A 16,899-nucleotide genomic window follows, 5' to 3' on the forward strand; every position below is an offset into this window, starting at 1 on the left:
ACCTGCCCTGTGTTCACAGCCCAAGTTTCCATCAAGAAAACTGGACAAGCAGCACGTGTCCTTCTATACAGTGGATAATTAATTTTTAAAAATCTTAACTTAAAAATAAAATGAACAACTATGATTGTGCAAAGTGAAACAGGCAGTCCACAGAAGTTGAAACACTGTAGGAGTCTCCTTATGAGGGGCTCCTGGAGCAGTCAACTCCATCAACAGAAAGCGGAGTGGTGTGCTGCAGGGGGATGAATCACTGCTCAGGGGCACAGGCTCTCAGTCTTTCAAGCAGAAAAAGAATGTGAGGGGATGGCCAAAAAATGTAAATGTACTTAATGTCACTGGACTGTACACTAAAAAAACTGGAAAATTTTACCTAAATGTAAAGTAAAATGATGAAAAACAACTAATTAAGAAATCTATTCACCTATTTTCAGAAAAAAAATTCTGTCTATTCGATGGTATTTTGAACTTAGGTGCTATCTACACATAGACCTTGCCTCATAGAGGGCAGAACGACGGAGAGTGGTAGCACACACCCATGAGGCTCCATCATGCTCACTAGCTGCGTGACAGCTGGGTGGACTCACAGGTGACTGGGACTCTTCAATATGCTGGACTCCTAAAACTTGTTTTATGGTGCTTTGAGAAATAAAAGAGGGCCTATACTAAGCAAACCACAATTCTCCAATGCCCCTTCACCTATAGCCTGACAGTCCATAACTAGGAAATCTATTTCAGTGGTTCTCAGTTGAGTGAAGGTTAAAGGTTACACAAGCAAGCAAGCAAGAGAAAAATGACTTCATGACTAGGCTCACAGTCAGGAAAACAGACCTATACCTGAGGATGGTAGCATTTTCCCATCATTACAGTAAGTTAAAGTCATGCAGCAATCCCAAATACAGTTTCAATAGACAGTTTCCTTATTTCCAGAGGAAAGTGTTACTGTGCCAAGTTCCCCGCTCAAGTGATCAGAGTTCATGTCATCAGATGACAGTCATCTAGTACCACCTGGTGACAACGCAGGCTTTCTAAGCTCAAACCTACTGGTGTACCCTGCTAACTGACTTCTCCAGTTGAAGGTTTTACTGATCTCAAGTTACAAAGCCCAAGGGCAAAAGCAATGCCTGTGACTTGGGGACTTGGCAGGAAGAGGAAGGTCCCACTTGATGGGTCACAGGGAAGGACCTGATTGACATCACTACCACCTCCACTCAGACTGACAGACCTGAGATCACTCAAAAAGGCTTTGTATTAAGTGCTGTAGGAATTCTTTCTACATATTTAGCAGATGAGGTTGATCAAACAGATAAAAAAACCTCAAATCCTGAATTTCTCTATTAAAATGTCTCATATGAATAGATTTTTCATTAAAAACCAAGAGAGATCATAGCTTACTTGGTGTGGTGGTTTGAATGACAATGGCCCCCATGGGCCCATGAAAGTGGCACTATTAAGAAGTGTGGCCTTGTTGGAGTAGGTGTGGCCTGTTGCAGGAAGTGAGTCACTGAGGGTGGGCTTTGAGGTGTCAGAAGCTCAAGCCAGGCCCAGTATGGCTCTCTCTTCCTGCTGCCTGCCAATCCAGCTGCAAAACTGTCCACTACCTCTCTAGCACCATGTCTTCCTGCATGCTGCCATGCTTCCTGGTATGTTGATGATGGACCAAATCTCTGAACTGTAAGCCAGCTCCAAATGAATGCTTTGCTTTGTAAGAGTTGCTGTGGTCATGGTGTCTCTTCACAGCACTAGAAACTCTAACTCAGACACTTGGTATGAGAGTAAACACCACTAAAACTCTTCCAGAATGAAAAGAAGTATGGAGAATGAAGAGATAGGCATCTTTAGAATCTTCTGGAATTTCCTAGACTACCATTATATGTTCCTGGCTGTGCAATCCTGGACAAAAAAACTAGTTTCTGTAGGCTCTGGATTTTAGTGTACACCAGGGGAAGAATGTCTCTATAACCTTTGCCCTTGTCTCATGCCATGCCAACCACAGCAAAAAGGAAAAGTGTCTGTCTTTCTAACTGCTCAAAATGGATTCATCTAGGCATGGTCAAGCACACTGAAAGAAAAGAAATGAGATCTAACTAACCCCTTTCATTAACCAACTTCTAAAGAATCACCCTTCAGTGATTTCAGATGCATCTGAGCTGCAGCTAGGCCAGGCAAGTACTGCTATTACCCATACTTTCCCGGGGCAGGCAAACATCACTGAAGAACAAAAACTGTATCTGCACCCCAGCAGTAGTTTGTCCCATAAGAGAAAGATGTGAACTGAACAGCAACTTCCTTCCAATCCTAGTTATTATCCTTATCCATATGTATGTAGAATGTGTGTCTGGGTGGGTACATGCCACATGTCTGTGAGTGCCCAAGGAGGCCAAAAGAGGGCACTGGATCCCTGGATCTGATGTCACAGGCAATGGGTGCTGGGTGTCCTCTGGAAGAGCAGCGAGTGCACTTAGCCACAGAGCTCTCTCTCCAACCCTCCTGCTGCCCCCTAACTTGAAGCGTTCAATCAAAGACCTTTGACTTTTGGGAGAAAAGAAAAAAATAAACTGATTCTGTGAGCTCAAGGTCAAGACTTGGAAGGTGTAAGAACTGGGAGAAACTGAAGCAAAACAACTGCCAGATGCTTCTAAGGAGTGGGATGCAGTTGTTTTTCCACAAAAGGACACCTCACACAACTTACAACCCTGCCTTCCCCACCCCCACCCCAAAAATATTAGGAAGGAAATAGGAAGCAGCCTTTAGCATCTACCAAGTCCAGATGAGTGCTTATACTCATCATTTCAAGCCATCCCACTGGGAACTAAGCAGCTTGGCTCTCTAGCTGCTTCCTAAGAGTCAGTAAGAGGGCACACAGGCAGGACACTAGAGCTCCCCCAGCCACTTCCTTCCTGATGAACAGTCTAGCCCAGAGGGTTCAACTAGTGGCAGGAACTAGAAGAACCCTAGGTCTCCTGACTCATATTTCCTATCACCTTTCATTATGTATTATTATATTATAAAGTAATAAAGTACTGACAGCAAACAGAACCAGATGGGTCACCCACAGCTCCAACATCACACCCATTCTCTTTATCATTTGCTTATGGCTTCTATTACCATATTATAATATTGGACTATGTTCTAATACATAGGCCTCCAACTTATCTTAAATATAATGAAGAATAAAAAACAAACCAGATGTGGTGGTATTTGCTTGTAATCTAGGCACTTGGGAGGTAAAGGCAGGAAGATCACTAGTTAAAGGTCATCCTTGTCTATACAGCAAGGTAGAGATCACCTCAGCCTCAATGAGACCTTGGTTCTCACCCCCCCAAACATGCTAACAATACTTTTATTAAACAATGAAAAAAAAAACATTACTATGGTTCAGAACACAAGTGGTACAACCTGAAGTGATTTATCCTCTTTAGAAGAGTTAGTACCCTCCAAAATAAGTTTGTCTGTCTTATAAGAAACTTAAAATATACAACAGCACCCAACTATCAGGGCTTGGAATTCAGGTTCTTGTCAACCAGAGCTTAAAGCCGAGCTCTCCAGAGGCCCGGGAGACCCTGGGATACAGGACTCAGGCTGCTAACTTAAAATGAGTCCTAGGTACCTACCTGGAGCATCAGGTACTTGAAGAGGAATGAAAGGGTCAGACACACTCAGGAGTGGGATGCCAGAGTCCACAGCCTGACCACCCTTCCTTTTTTCAGCTGGAGTTAGTTGTAGAGGAAAGATCAGGAGAGAAAAATGAGAGAAGCAGAAGACATCAAGGAACTGTTCATGGATTTTCCTGTGTATCTCAGCATATGCACGTCCTGAAGGCACTGAGTCTTACTGAGTCTAACGGTGCCATGCAGGGCTATGGGACAGGTCCGGCCTGGCCTCCAGTTCTTACCCGATACTCCTGTTATTCAAGTTCCACCGGGCAACTATAGGTCCAGAAACCTAAGTATCTCATAGCATATCATGGCTTAAGCCTTTAGAGGCCTGGACATTTCTACTCCTAGGTTCTTTTTTTTTTTTTTCAGCGAAGACAAGGACTCAAACTGAGAAAGTAGCCAGTGCTCTGCCTACAAACAAACATCAGGACATGGACCTCTTGGTTTCTACCTTAACATTTTTTACATCTCATTTTAGTACCCAGTTTGGTTGTTAATTAAAATCTCATTTTGATTTCTACTTGATTTTTTAAATGTGAAAGTCAGGTATGGTGATGTACTACTACACTCCTAGCACTCTAGAAGCTGCGGCAGGGAGATAAGGAGTTGAAGCCAGACTGGTCTGTGTACACAGTGACACTTTGTCTAAAACAAAACAAAAACAAAGAAAATAGGAAAGTGTGCAGACTCAAAGGAAGTTGCTGCAGGCAGAGTGTGAGCCCTGTACCCAGCTTCCGCAATAAGCACACTTCAGGTCAGAGCAGCATAGCATCAGCCATGCTACACATCACTGTAACCTGAACTATGTAGTCTTCACTTGCACCCTTCTAGAGTTGGATCTGGGATGTCTTCCAGAGCTCTGCAGAGGTTACAGTTAGTTGTCATCTTGACATAATCCAGAATCACCTGGAGATAGGTGTCAAAAAATGTCTGTGAAGGAATATCTTAGTTGTATAACTGAGGTGGTAAGACCCACCCTCAGTGTGGGTGGCCTACTTCATCGGCCAGGCCCTGGACTGAATGGAAAGGAGACTGAGCTGCACACTAGCTTCCCTGTGGATGCTGTGGAGGCTGTGAAGAGGGGGTGCTTCTTCTTAAAGAATCGTTTTTCCCTTGATTTGCATGTGGAGATAAGGACACTTGCAGGAGTTGGCTCTCTGTTTCCATCATCTGTTTCTAGCGATCAACTTACATTTGGTAGCAAGTGCCCTTTACCTACTGACCCACCTTGCCATACACCCCTCTTTACTGTTTCTTTTATTTATTATGACATATGTATAGTGTGTATGTGGGGGTGGTATCCATGTATATGTGATGTGTCTGTGGAGGCATGTGTGTACAGCACATGTGCCTGATAGACGTGCAGGCATTTATGCATAGTACTGTGCGTGCAGCAGGTTCTCTCCTTCCACCTTCAGGTTCCAGGGGTGGAACTCAGCTGCCAGGCTTGCACAGCGAGCACCTATGGGTGCTGCGCCATCTTGCCAGCTACAGGGGACACCTTTGCCCTTACTCCATTCACCCTGACTCATCTCTTCTGACAGCAGTTGCCTTGACTTGGTTCTTCCTTCACAGTTTACTTCCCTCTGAGAGCTTGGTCCCCCAGCTTCTTGCCCTCTCCCCATTCTCCAGTATCTTATGGTCCTCTGACAGATTCCATCACTGTCATAACAGCCACACCTATGTCCTACCCAATGCCAGCTCCTCAGGGGCAAAAAGGGATAGTCCAATGTACAATAATGTGAAAGGCAAAGGTGGCATCATTAGATGAGCTAGCAACAGCCCTGTTCCCTGGACCTGGCTCCTTCACTCACACTGTGGTTCTGAATATAGCTGGTGCCGACTTCTACTGCAGAGACCACCAAAATGAAGGAATCTAGACCTTCAGCCCTGTGTGCGAGCAAAGGCACATTTGGCCCTTCCTCAGGATAGCAGGAGCCCATCCTAGCCAGGACAGATCCGTAGGAGGCAGTGGTAGCAGGCAGAGACTACAGTATCGGGGCCTTAAAGTGACAGAACGTACATGGAACTGCAGTGGGAGCCTCAGCCAGGTAGCCCAGCACAGCAAAGTGCAGCGAAGGTGCAGGGGCTTAGGAGGCACCTACCACCACGTGGGTTCTGGGGCTCAAGCTCAGATGGCTATGCTTGGTCTTAAGTGCCTTTATCTACTGGGCCATCTCACTAGCTCATACTAAATTTATTAAATGGGGGGAAAAAGGATCTAAAATATAAAGATGGATATTATAGCACCACAATCTCAAACTAAAACCTAAAATTGTACAAAATAGTGATCACATTTATTTTAGTGAGGAATATCTGTAAGTTTCACTGGATTCAAAAAGATGTCTGTGACCCTAAAAAAATTTAAATGTAGCCTTTACATTGTGGGGTATGACTGAGAATGGCTCCCATAGGCTTATATATTTGAATAATTGGTCCCCAGTTAGTACAACTGCTTGGGAAGGATCAAGAAGTGCGGCCTTGTTGGAGAAGGTATATCATTGGTGGTGAAGTTTCACAAGCCCACGTCAGGCCCAGTGTTTCCCTCTCCGCCTGCAGATCAGGATGCAGAGCTCTCAGCTATGTGCCTTGTCTGCTTCCTGACTCGGTGACCACGGGCTACCCCTCTAGAACTATAAGCAAGCCTCCAGTTAAACAACTCCTTTTGTAAGAGTTGCCTTGGTCACGGTGTCTCTTCATAGGACAGTGACTAAGATATACATCCAAGATGGAGTCACATTGCTATGTCTAGGTGATGAAATCAGGGGTGATTTGGACCTGTTTCTATACAAACCTTTAACTTTTATATAATAGCTATAGATAATTTTTACTAATAATTGGGGAAACAAGTCTCTTATTGCTTTAATTTAAAAAATGCCCATGTACATACTTATTAGTAGAATGCCAAGTATGAGATAGTATCTCATTCTTAGAATCCTTCAAGTCATCCGAAAGGCCCTAAGCAATGACAAAACCTTGCCAGAGCACTTATTCTTAAATTAGAAATATCTGCGTGACACATCCTGAACTAAGGAGAACAACTCACGTGTATTCCAGAGCACTCCGCCATTTGAGTTCAAAGTGCTTCTAGATGGTCCTTCAATGTTTTCAGACAGGGCAACTATTGAGCGAACCACCAGAAACTGGGTTCTCTGTGCGCTAGAGCTATCCAGGGAGTGGGAACCTGAAGCTAACAGCGGTGAGCAGTGTCTCAGGCATGTGTCATACTCACCGGTTCCAGCAGAAAACGAGGAAGTAGCAAAGGCATCTCCTTGCGTTGGCTGGAAGCTTGGGATCAAACTCTCTGCAGAGCCACTAAGCTTCTCAGGAAGCTTTCCTAGAGGGACAAAACACCACTCAGCTCATCCTCTCTGAACCCTGGCATGCACCGACACACAGCGAGGTGAAGAACACCCTCTGATTTGGCTCTTCTTATCACACTTATGGCAACATTTTTACTACCCAAAAAATCCTTGTCTGCCAAAGCTCAAAGACCGTTTCCCAAGCCGGTAGCAGCTTGAGAACTGAGGTGGAAAGGCAGAGGAGGGGTGAGATGCTATGAAGGGAGGTATACCAACAGCAGGGCCACATGGAAGCTGACAGTGAACATCAGCAATGCAGACAGGAAATTAAAAGTAGATGCATTAAACAAAACAAAACAAAAAGCAACCCTCTGGGGCAGGGCTGGGGCGATGAGATGGTTCACACTACTGTGCTTCTAGGGTACCAAAGCTCAATTCCCAGCACCTATATGAGGCAGACACAACTGCCTATAACTCAAGATCCAGGGGCTCTGACACAACTGGCTTCCAAGGGCCTATACTCATAGGCATAGAGCTACATATGGATACATGCACATACACATAATCTAAAAATAAAATCAAGGGCTCATTAATTAGACGCAAACATACTGATTTTCAATAATGCAGGAAGAAATTTCTGTTTACAGCACAGAATAAGAAGTAGCAAAAATAACAGTGAAAATGACTTGTCAAAGAAAGTCAAATGCTGTGCCCTGCCTTCTTTTTAAAAAGGCTAAGCTAGTCAGGCATGGTGGTTCACAATTTTAATTCCAGCACTCAGAAGGCAGAGAGGCAAGTGGATCTCTGAAGTTAAGGCCAGCCTTGTCTACATTGGGAGTTCCAGACCAATCAGGGCTGCAGAGTGAGACTGTCTCAAAATGAAATAAAATTAAGTGGTACAAAAGTATTTATTAAACACTGCTGTATTGCAGTGGTTCCCAACCTTCCAAACCCTGTGACACTTTAATATAGTTCCTCATGTTGTGCTGAACGCCCCCAGCCATAAAATTATTTTCATTGCTACTTTATTCATAACTGTAATCTTGCTGATGTTATAAACTGTAAATAGCTGATATGCAGGATATCTGATATGCAACCCCTGTGAAGGGCTGCTTGACCCCCAAAGGGTTGAGAACCGCTGCCGTCAGGTAAAACACTTCACATCTTTGGTTCTCATCGTTATTTTGCTCTGTGTTCTGAATACATGAAAGGTATTCTACTCCAACTGAACACTGGAGAGATCTTGCAGGTGTCTGTGTGGTATGTGTATGTTCGCCTGGGTCTATGTGGATGTTTGGGGCCTGCCTTCCAAATTAGGCTATAGATATTTTGGATAGAACCTTGTCTTTTGTTGAAAGCATCTCCTTTCTAAGGTCAGTCACTAACAACCCAGGCCTATGATCAGGACCCGTCTCCCTGCAGGCACACCCTCACCTACTACTTCTAGGGCAAGCCCACTAGGCTGACTATGGCATCCACACCTCCCCAAGCAGTCACTAGCTCAGTGCAGTCCTCCCACTCTCTCCACTACGGCTTCTCAGAGGTTCTCCTCTTACACTCACACACTCCCTGCGGCCTCTCACAGTCGGTCAGCATTTTGGGGGGAAAACGGTGCTCTGGCAAAAATGAAACACAGTCTGCAAACCCCAAAACCAACCCTTTCAAGACAGGTCTGTGCTGACCTTTCCCAAACACGTCCCTCTCCAGCTAAGACGGGGACATGTTCAGGAGTGCTCTCAGCTGGCTTACAACTAAGCACAGAACAGCCTCGGCTTGCTCACCTTCCCCAAGCTTGGCGAAGTCCTTGTTCAGCAGCTCTTCAGCTGTGAGTTTGGAGAAGTTGTCATCATCAAAAGGATTCCACGTGGAGCCATCTGAAGCATTAGAGACATTCTGCTGCGAGGTCCGTGGAGAGCCTGAAGGAGTAGTGGTGGCAGACCTGGGAAGGTTGGCACCACAAGGGTGAGGGAAAGAAAATTAAACAAAACAGCAGGGCCCAAACTATTTTCTCTTTATTATGTACCAGCTCTTTTCTCAATCAAACCATCATTTTCCACAGTGTTTTCCTAAAGGACTTCTCATAGAAACTTAGAAGTTTAGTCTTTACAAATGCCATCTCCTTCACTTCAGCTCTCATGAACTCCTGTAGCTTCCTTGTCTCTTGTAAGGCACTTCAGGCTAGGGTTCACAGCATCCTATCCGGAAGGTTGTGTGTCAAGCACAGCTAACCTCTGTTGGGGCTGCATCCCAGGCCTGTCTTGGCTGCCTCTGATTTTTCAGGATCTAGTATGGTACTAAACTATCACTACATGTTCAGAATGTTGCTCAATGGCAGAGTCACTCTATCACCAAAAAAAAAAAAAAAAAAAAAGGAATAAACAGTTTCTACTACTTTGTATGCCTAGATGACCTACTTTTCTTCCAGTCTCTCTTGGCTTAAATATGTTTAACATTAGAAAGCATGGTTTCAAGGAAGCTAAATGTGTAAAATTATACTGCTTTAACAGTGGTCACAAAGATTGGCTTTACGTGAAGCACAGAACCAGCAACCCTCCCTAGTTCATGAAGGTTGGACAGACACACAATAGTTCATGCTAATACAGTGTGATGTGTGCTTAAAAAAAAAAAAGACCCTTGACAAAATAAGCGGAAAGAGCAACAGCTTACACAGATCTAAGGCATCAAAGCATGTCCCTTTTGGGAGAGGGAAAGCAGCAGCTCCAAAGGTCAGAGTGAGCCATGTCACCTGTGTAGACAGTGCTAGGTGTCCAATGTGTAATTGTCACTAAAGGTAGACTTGGTCAGAGTGTTTTGAATGCACTCTACAAAGCACAGAACAGATGGGAGAATGGAAACTGGAAAGTCTTATGACCTGTTTAGAGCACACACTGTGGACAAGCTCATGGTCTCTTACTAAATACAACATGCACAGGCACATGCATGCTACCACACTTCCACGAGCTTATGAAAAGAACCACACGGTAGTAACCCACAGCATATTTGCCCACATGGTGAGAACAAACATACTTAGATTTATTGAGACTGGCCTCAGCTGCAGCTGCCTGAAGCAGCTGGGTTGATTTGCTGGCAGGAACCCCAAAGACTGCACTGTGGGTTACATCACTAAGAATCCGCCTGTGCCCAGCACGTTGAGTTTTGGGGGATGATGGAGGAGTGAGAGATCCAACTTTCTGGCCTTGGATGGTTGGAGGTGGAGTTGTCTGAACCTTTGGCTGTTGTCTTGCTGGGGCTTGAATCTGCTAGGGAGAAATGCAAACCTTCATTATGAGCAAACACACACACACACACACACACACACACACACACACACACACACACACACAGAGGACATGGAAAAGAAAACAAATCAACAACTAAGTATATAATAACAACTTATTTGCTCATAGAGGATTGAAGAAAACCAAGGCAAACCCATCTGAACCGCCATGGAGACTGACACCACCAAGGCACTGCCTGGTTTTTGTACATTAGCTTCAGTACACACGCCAACCAGATGCCATGACCACAGACGCCATTCCAGCACTAAAGACCTAGACGGTGTCTTAAAGGCCCTCCTTCTCCTTGTCCTGATGAGGACAAAAGCACCGCATTAGGGATGCCTCCTCAGGAAGACATTCTACCTTCTCTTACAGCTAGAGAAGACATAATCGAGCCAAGATGCTCTGGAGCACATCAGTTTCTGCAGAGAGTCTGGACTCCCTTCTATACTGAGCAGAGTGAGTCAGACGATCCCTGTGTGACTGCAACATAGTAGCTCTTGTTTTATGATGTGGAAGGCCTTCATCTCACTGATGGGATGGACCCACAAGAACTTATTTTCTGTTTCAACCCCAGAGCAAAAGCACAACACTGGTTTAGTGGGATTGGCTTGCTCCAATCTTCCTCCTCTGACATGTGAGCAAAGAATCACTGAGCCACATCACCGAGACAGCAAGAGCTGATTATTTCTAATCTGAAAACCTGAAATATTTAAGGCTCCAAAAGCTGACACTTTTGAGCACAGACACGATGCAACATGTGGAAAACTCCACACCTGACTTCATAAAGCAGGTCATAGCCAAAAGGCAAAATATAATAAACAATTACTTCACTACTATACTTCTGTGTGTAGATTTGGATTTCACCCTCAAAATATCTCTTTATGGATACAAGAATGCCAAACTCTCAGGTACTTTTTGGTCCTAAGTATTTTGGACAAGGAACAACAAATAATATATAGAAGATCCATCCCCACAACTGCTTGCACAGTGACCCTACAGGGCAAGTTTTACAGACATTGGGAATCAAAGAAAAACAAGTGGAACAGACCATGCAGAGCAAATCCCAGCACCCTCACTTAGGGGAGAGAAGAGGATCTTCAGTCTAATAAGGCTAACAGGTCAAGAATCTGACTATGGCCTGGGCTCTTCTGCATCACAATGTCTCCTCTAAAGACAGGATTAGAAAGGGGCAGGAGAGTCAAGAAATCATGGTGGATGACACAGACCTTTAATAAGTGCTTGGGAGGCAGAGGCAGGTGGTAGATTTCTGTGAATTCAAGGCCAAACTCGTCTATGTAGCCAGTTCCCAGCCAACCTGGACTACACAGTGAGACCTAGTCTCAAAATAAACAAAAGGATGGAGTTTAATGTCTATTTTGTTAGGACTTTAAAAAAAAAGTGTGTGTGTGTGTGTGTGTGTGTGTGTGTGTGTGTGTGTGTGTGTGTGTGTGTGTGTCTGCATATGAGTGCAGGAGCCTGAGGAGACCAGAGACATGGGATCCTTTTGGAGCTTAGGTTTCAGACAGCTGTGAGCTGCTCAACACGGGCGCTAGGAACTGAAGATGAGTGCCCGGCACCAGCAAGCTGTCTCAACACTGCTTTGTTGGCATCGCTCATATGCCTGTTCAGATCATCAAGGGAGGACACTCACTTCTCCATGCCAATCGTTGCTTCCTGTTCACTTACTTCTCTAGATGAGCCCTGCCATGAGTCAGTAAGATGGGCAGGTCCAAGCTGGACAGCTCTCTGGTCCCTGCTAAACTGCTGGCTTCCACTTTGTGTCCCTGTACCCACCACCCGGGGTCGGAAGCTCAGTGTTGGCTCATCCAGGGCTCATGAGAAGGCTGAGACAGTAGACATGTTGTCTGGGAAAGCAGAGAAGAAGCTCTTGAGAAGTGTCCTCTGCAGCAGTAGACCATCTCACCGCCTTAGAGGAGCACCTACCAGTACCCAACACAGGCTGGGCTTCCTGATCCTTGCTCCAGCTCTAGTACAATCCTTCTGTACATCTTGGGCAATAACTTTCTAGTTTAAGTCTCTGGTTCTGATTCCATACCACAAAGAGACTGAACTAGATACTTAATATTCCCCCTAGTTATTTCATGTAATTAAGAAAATTCTATTATCAAGAAGTTTATTTTAGGTCAAAAGTACAAACAATGGCTATCTACCATATACCTGTCAGAAATAAGCATGTAAAGACACTAAGCACACACTCAGTAGAGTCTGGAAGAAGACACTACCTATAGCACTGCTCCTTTTTAAGAAATACAAATTTTCTGGCTTAGGATGATCAGCAAATTCTCTGCTAGAAATTAATCATCAGAAAGATGGTTTCTTTTGTTTGTTTTGATTTTTTTTGAGACAAGATTTTCTCCGTGTAGCCTTGCCTGTGCTGGAACTCACTCTGTAGACCAGGCTGACCTGCCTCTGCATCCCAAGTTCTGGGATTAAAGGTGTGCATCAGAGAAAAATGGTTTCTTCTTTCTGTTCTTGGTTTTGGTTGTTGGACCTCTTTGTGAATGAGAACAGCTAGATATACAAACACCACTGGCTGGGTATTCAAAATGTATTTTGATTACAGAAGAAAAGTTTCTATTACTCTCAATCAAAAAACTGAGTACAGAAGACAGGTACAGCCAGGCGTGGTGGCTACACCTTTAATCCCAGCACTTGGGAGGCAGAGGCAGGTGGATCACTGTGAGTCTGAGGCCAGCCTGGCTTACAAAGTGAGTCCAGGACAGCCAAGGCTACACAGAGAGACCCTGTCTCAGAAAAGAAGAAGAAGAAGAAGAAGAAGAAGAAGAAGAAGAAGAAGAAGAAGAAGAAGAAGAAGAAGAAGAAAAGACAGGCACAAAAGAACATACAAGAGTGCCTGAGGGTTGCTGGAGCTAGAGGCCAGTCAGAATAGGGGTCTGCTGCCATTCAGTCTATCTGACAATGGGTCCAATATCTAAACTGACAATATGACTCTAGTTTTAGGATGCTTTGAAGAACAGGGGGTTATGCCATGGTAAATGGTCCCAAGAAAGCAGGCTTTTGAACATCACTGCATGGCAAACTCAAACAGTACGCTTAGCAAGGTCATTTTGGATAAAGAAGAAACAAAATGACATTAGAATTCAGGGTAAAGGCAGGGCCACCTGTGGCTGTTTCGATAAGAATGGCCCCCATAGCCCAAGGGAAGATGCGTGAATCTCACTCAGAAAGGAAAATAAAATAGACATCAGAGGTGGATGGAGGGAGGGAACGGGAAGGCAGAGGGGATGGGGAGGAGAATGGGGGCAGGGGAGATCAAGTGTGGGGAGAATAACGGGGCGCTGAAAGAAAGAACAGAAACTGATGTGGGGCATCTCTGGGACAGGGGAGGCTCCTATGGAGCCTGAAGTGGCCCCTACTGTAGCCAGGCAGGACTTCTAGTGGAGAGATGGGGATACCAAGCCACCCACAAAACCTTTGACTCAAAATCTGTCCTGCCGACAAGATGTTCAGGGATAAAGATGGAGCAGAGATTGAGGGAATGACAAACCAATGACTGCCCAACTTGAGACCCACCCCATGAGAGAGAGCCAACCCCTCACACTATTAATGATACTCTGCTATGCTTGCAGACAGGAACCTACTATAGCTGTCCTCTCAGAGGCTTCATCCAGAAGCTGGTGGAAACAGATGGAGAGATCCACAGTCAAACATTACATGGAGCTCAGGGAGTCTCGTGGAAGAGTTGGGGGAAGGATTGAGGGAGCGGGAGGGGTTAAGGACAACACAAGAAGATCTGTAGAATCAATTAACTTGGACCCATTGGGGCTCACAGAGACTGAACACCGACCAAGAGTATGTGGGGGCTGAACCTAGGCCTGCTGCACATATGCAGAAAATGTGCAGTGTAGGGTACATGGACTGTATGTGCCACCAGGGAATCCAGCCTGCAGGTAGAGTAAGGCCGACATGAGTCCAAACCCTGAAATCTCAGTCTTGACATCAGCAGAAGTAAGGATTGTTCCCTCCCTGTTCTGTGGCCTGCATGCCCTAATACATGTCTCGTGACCCCTACCTCTGAAATTCTCGAGGTAGTCATGTTGCCTAGCACCTGGAATTCCTTTCTATGCATATAAGCATTCATAAAACCCCAGCCCCAGCCAACAATATACATTCTCCCTGAAAAATCCTTCCTACTCCCCAAGGTTCATATAGTGCTTGGTCACCCCAAATAAAGACACGGCTGCTTCACTGAGTATCATCTAAGATGACTGTAACACTAAAATCCTTAGAAAAGGCTTTCTCCCCGCCCCTCAGCCCCTGGGACCCTGCAGACCCACCCCTCCCAGCTCTGCTTCATCCTTCTCAGGATGCCTGGGCACCCCAAGGGAAAAAGTGAGTGGAGCGCAGGACTTCAGTGAAGCTTGGTTTTCATGTGGGTCCCCTAACAACTGGAGCAGGGGCTGTCTCTGACTCTGTTGCCTGCCTTTGGATCCCTTTCCCCTAGCGGGACTGCCTTGTCTGGCCTCAATGGGAGAGGATGTGCCTAGTCCTACTTCGACTTAATGTGCCAGGATGGGTTGATACCTATTGTGGGCCTCCATTTTTCTGAGGAGAAAGAGAGGGGAGAGTGGGGGGAAGGAGATGTAAGAGGGAGACTGGGAGGAGAGGAGGGAGGGAGGCTGCAATTGGATGTACAGTAAATAAATAAATGAATTAATTAAAAAAATGGCCTTCATAGGCTCATATATTTGAATGCTTGGTCATTAGGGTGTGGCACTATTTGAGAGGGATTAAGAGGCATGGCCTTGTTAAGAAAGTATGCTACAGGAGGCAGGCTTTGAAGTTTCAAAAGCCCAAGCCAGGCCCAGTGTCTCTCTCTTCTTGCTGTCTGTGGATCCAGCTACTTCTCCAGCACCGTGTCTGCCTGCATGCCAGCACGCTCTCTACCGTGGAGAGAACGGGCTAACTCTTTGAACTGTAAGCAAGCCCTCCCCCCAATTAAGTGCTTTCTTTTATAAGAGTTGACGTGGTCACAGTGTCTCTTCACAGCAACAGAACCCTGACTAGGACACAACCTGAACCTTCAGAAACAGGATAGGCACAACAAGCCAAACCGGCCCTGAAGAAGGAACAGAAACCAGCTCTGCTCCCAAGTCCCTGACTGGTCAGCGGTGGCACTGGTCAGGACGAAGAACCACTTTTTCCTCCAAAATAACTTCAGTGTGAAAAATAAGAAGGTTCTTCTTCATACATTGTCTACAAGTATTCTTTCAATCTCTACTTTCTATAGAACACCCTTACACTGGATCTGTCAAGAAAAAATGAAATAGTCTAACAATTAGGGAGAGAGCAACCTTCCTCTAACTCAGAGCCCGCCCTGGTTGCGGCTACCTCTTCCCTTTCCTTTTCCCAGCACCACCACACACTCCTCTTTAGTCTGTGGGCCAAGCCCTGCTGCTTCTTACCGCAGGCTCCTGGGCGGTGGCCGGCTGTGGGGCGGTGGCCGGCTGTGCCTGAGGCTGTGGTACTACCACAGCAGTCTTCTGCTGCAGGGCAGCCTGCTGAGTCATCAGCTGCTGCTGCTGCTGCTGCTGTTGCTGCTGCTGCTGGTGGTGGTAGAAGTTCTGTATCAGCTGTTGCTGAGAGCCTCCCTGGGATACCACAGGGAACTGTGCAGTAACTGGTTGCTGGGCTGCTGGATGTACTGCCTGAAACTGCGCAGGAGAGTGGCAAGAAATGAGGAGGTGAATACAAACCCATCACAAAACTACATTCACAAACGACTAATGTTTCAGTAACTATAACAACAACGCTGAAGCCAAAGGGAGGGTCCAGCAAAAGCCTCGTAGCTGGGCCACAGAGTTCAGGACAGGGCTCGGAGCACTAGAATCATACCAGCAACATTTGCACTGCCAAGCCCTTCCCACTGCACCAGACTGCTTTCCACGCACAGTCCCAGGGAAGCTCCCAGATTTAAGTCAAGTGACTCTGAGACCTGGAGTGGCAGAAGGAAGTGACGAACCCCCCATGCTGCAGAAGAAGTGCATCTTACAAAGGATTCTGAAGCTGCCAAGAATCAAATGCTCCCCAGCACGGGCAGAATGCTAAGCAGTGACTAGCACCTGTCCAAACCTTCTGAAGTCACTGCCCAGCATATCTAGCGTTATGAAATCCTGCCGTCTTCACATACTCTATTGCTCTGTGATCCTCTGCAGGCTTTATGTGGGGTCTCACTACATTGCCAAGGCTTGTTTCAAAAACCTGTGGGCTTGAGCCACCCTGCTGCCTTAGCTTCCCAAGTGCCTGGGGCTAAAAATGCACGGACAGCCATGCTGCTGGCACTTCTTTTACATCTCTCTAATGCACACTGCTGGGAGCTACATGCTAGGTACACTAACAAGAGGATGCTAATAAACAGCAGTGAAGACCACGGCTTAGAAACCCCTAAACTGCTTCTGAATTAATTAGAATACTCCTGGAAACCATGTGTCTACTAGGGTAAAATTACAAGGTCAACCTGTTTACAACAGCAATAACCCTGGCCCAGCCATGGAGGACTGAGAGGGCTGAGGCCTGTCCTGAAGGGTGGCACAGGACACTCTGAAGAACAAACACAGTGAGGGCTGTATCTTTGCAAGAATGAGAACTTTGTAGATCTAACTTTAAAACTATTTAATT

General features: G+C 45.7%; 1 protein-coding gene across 19 annotated transcripts in view; it reads right to left on the reverse strand.

Annotated features, from left to right (window-relative positions):
* Window positions 1-16,899, reverse strand: part of AAK1 (AP2 associated kinase 1) — a 150,699-nt gene that overhangs the window by 22,129 nt on the left and 111,671 nt on the right. For 12 of the 19 annotated variants that reach the window (XM_084766843.1, XM_084766833.1, XM_084766849.1 and 9 more), the window contains exons 13-17: window positions 15,687-15,935; window positions 9,986-10,218; window positions 8,740-8,897; window positions 6,889-6,993; window positions 3,612-3,707 (exon numbers count right to left, since the gene is read on the reverse strand). In XM_084766843.1, the coding sequence (XP_084622969.1) occupies window positions 3,612-3,707; window positions 6,889-6,993; window positions 8,740-8,897; window positions 9,986-10,218; window positions 15,687-15,935 (841 nt within the window). The remainder of the gene's footprint in view (window positions 1-3,611; window positions 3,708-6,888; window positions 6,994-8,739; window positions 8,898-9,985; window positions 10,219-15,686; window positions 15,936-16,899) is intronic. The other 7 variants (XM_084766848.1, XM_084766837.1, XM_084766834.1 and 4 more) reach the window with 3 other exon arrangements.

Source organism: Acomys minous (assembly GCF_964271855.1).
Source record: "Acomys minous genome assembly, chromosome: 17".
NCBI classification, from domain to species: Eukaryota; Metazoa; Chordata; class Mammalia; order Rodentia; family Muridae; genus Acomys; species Acomys minous.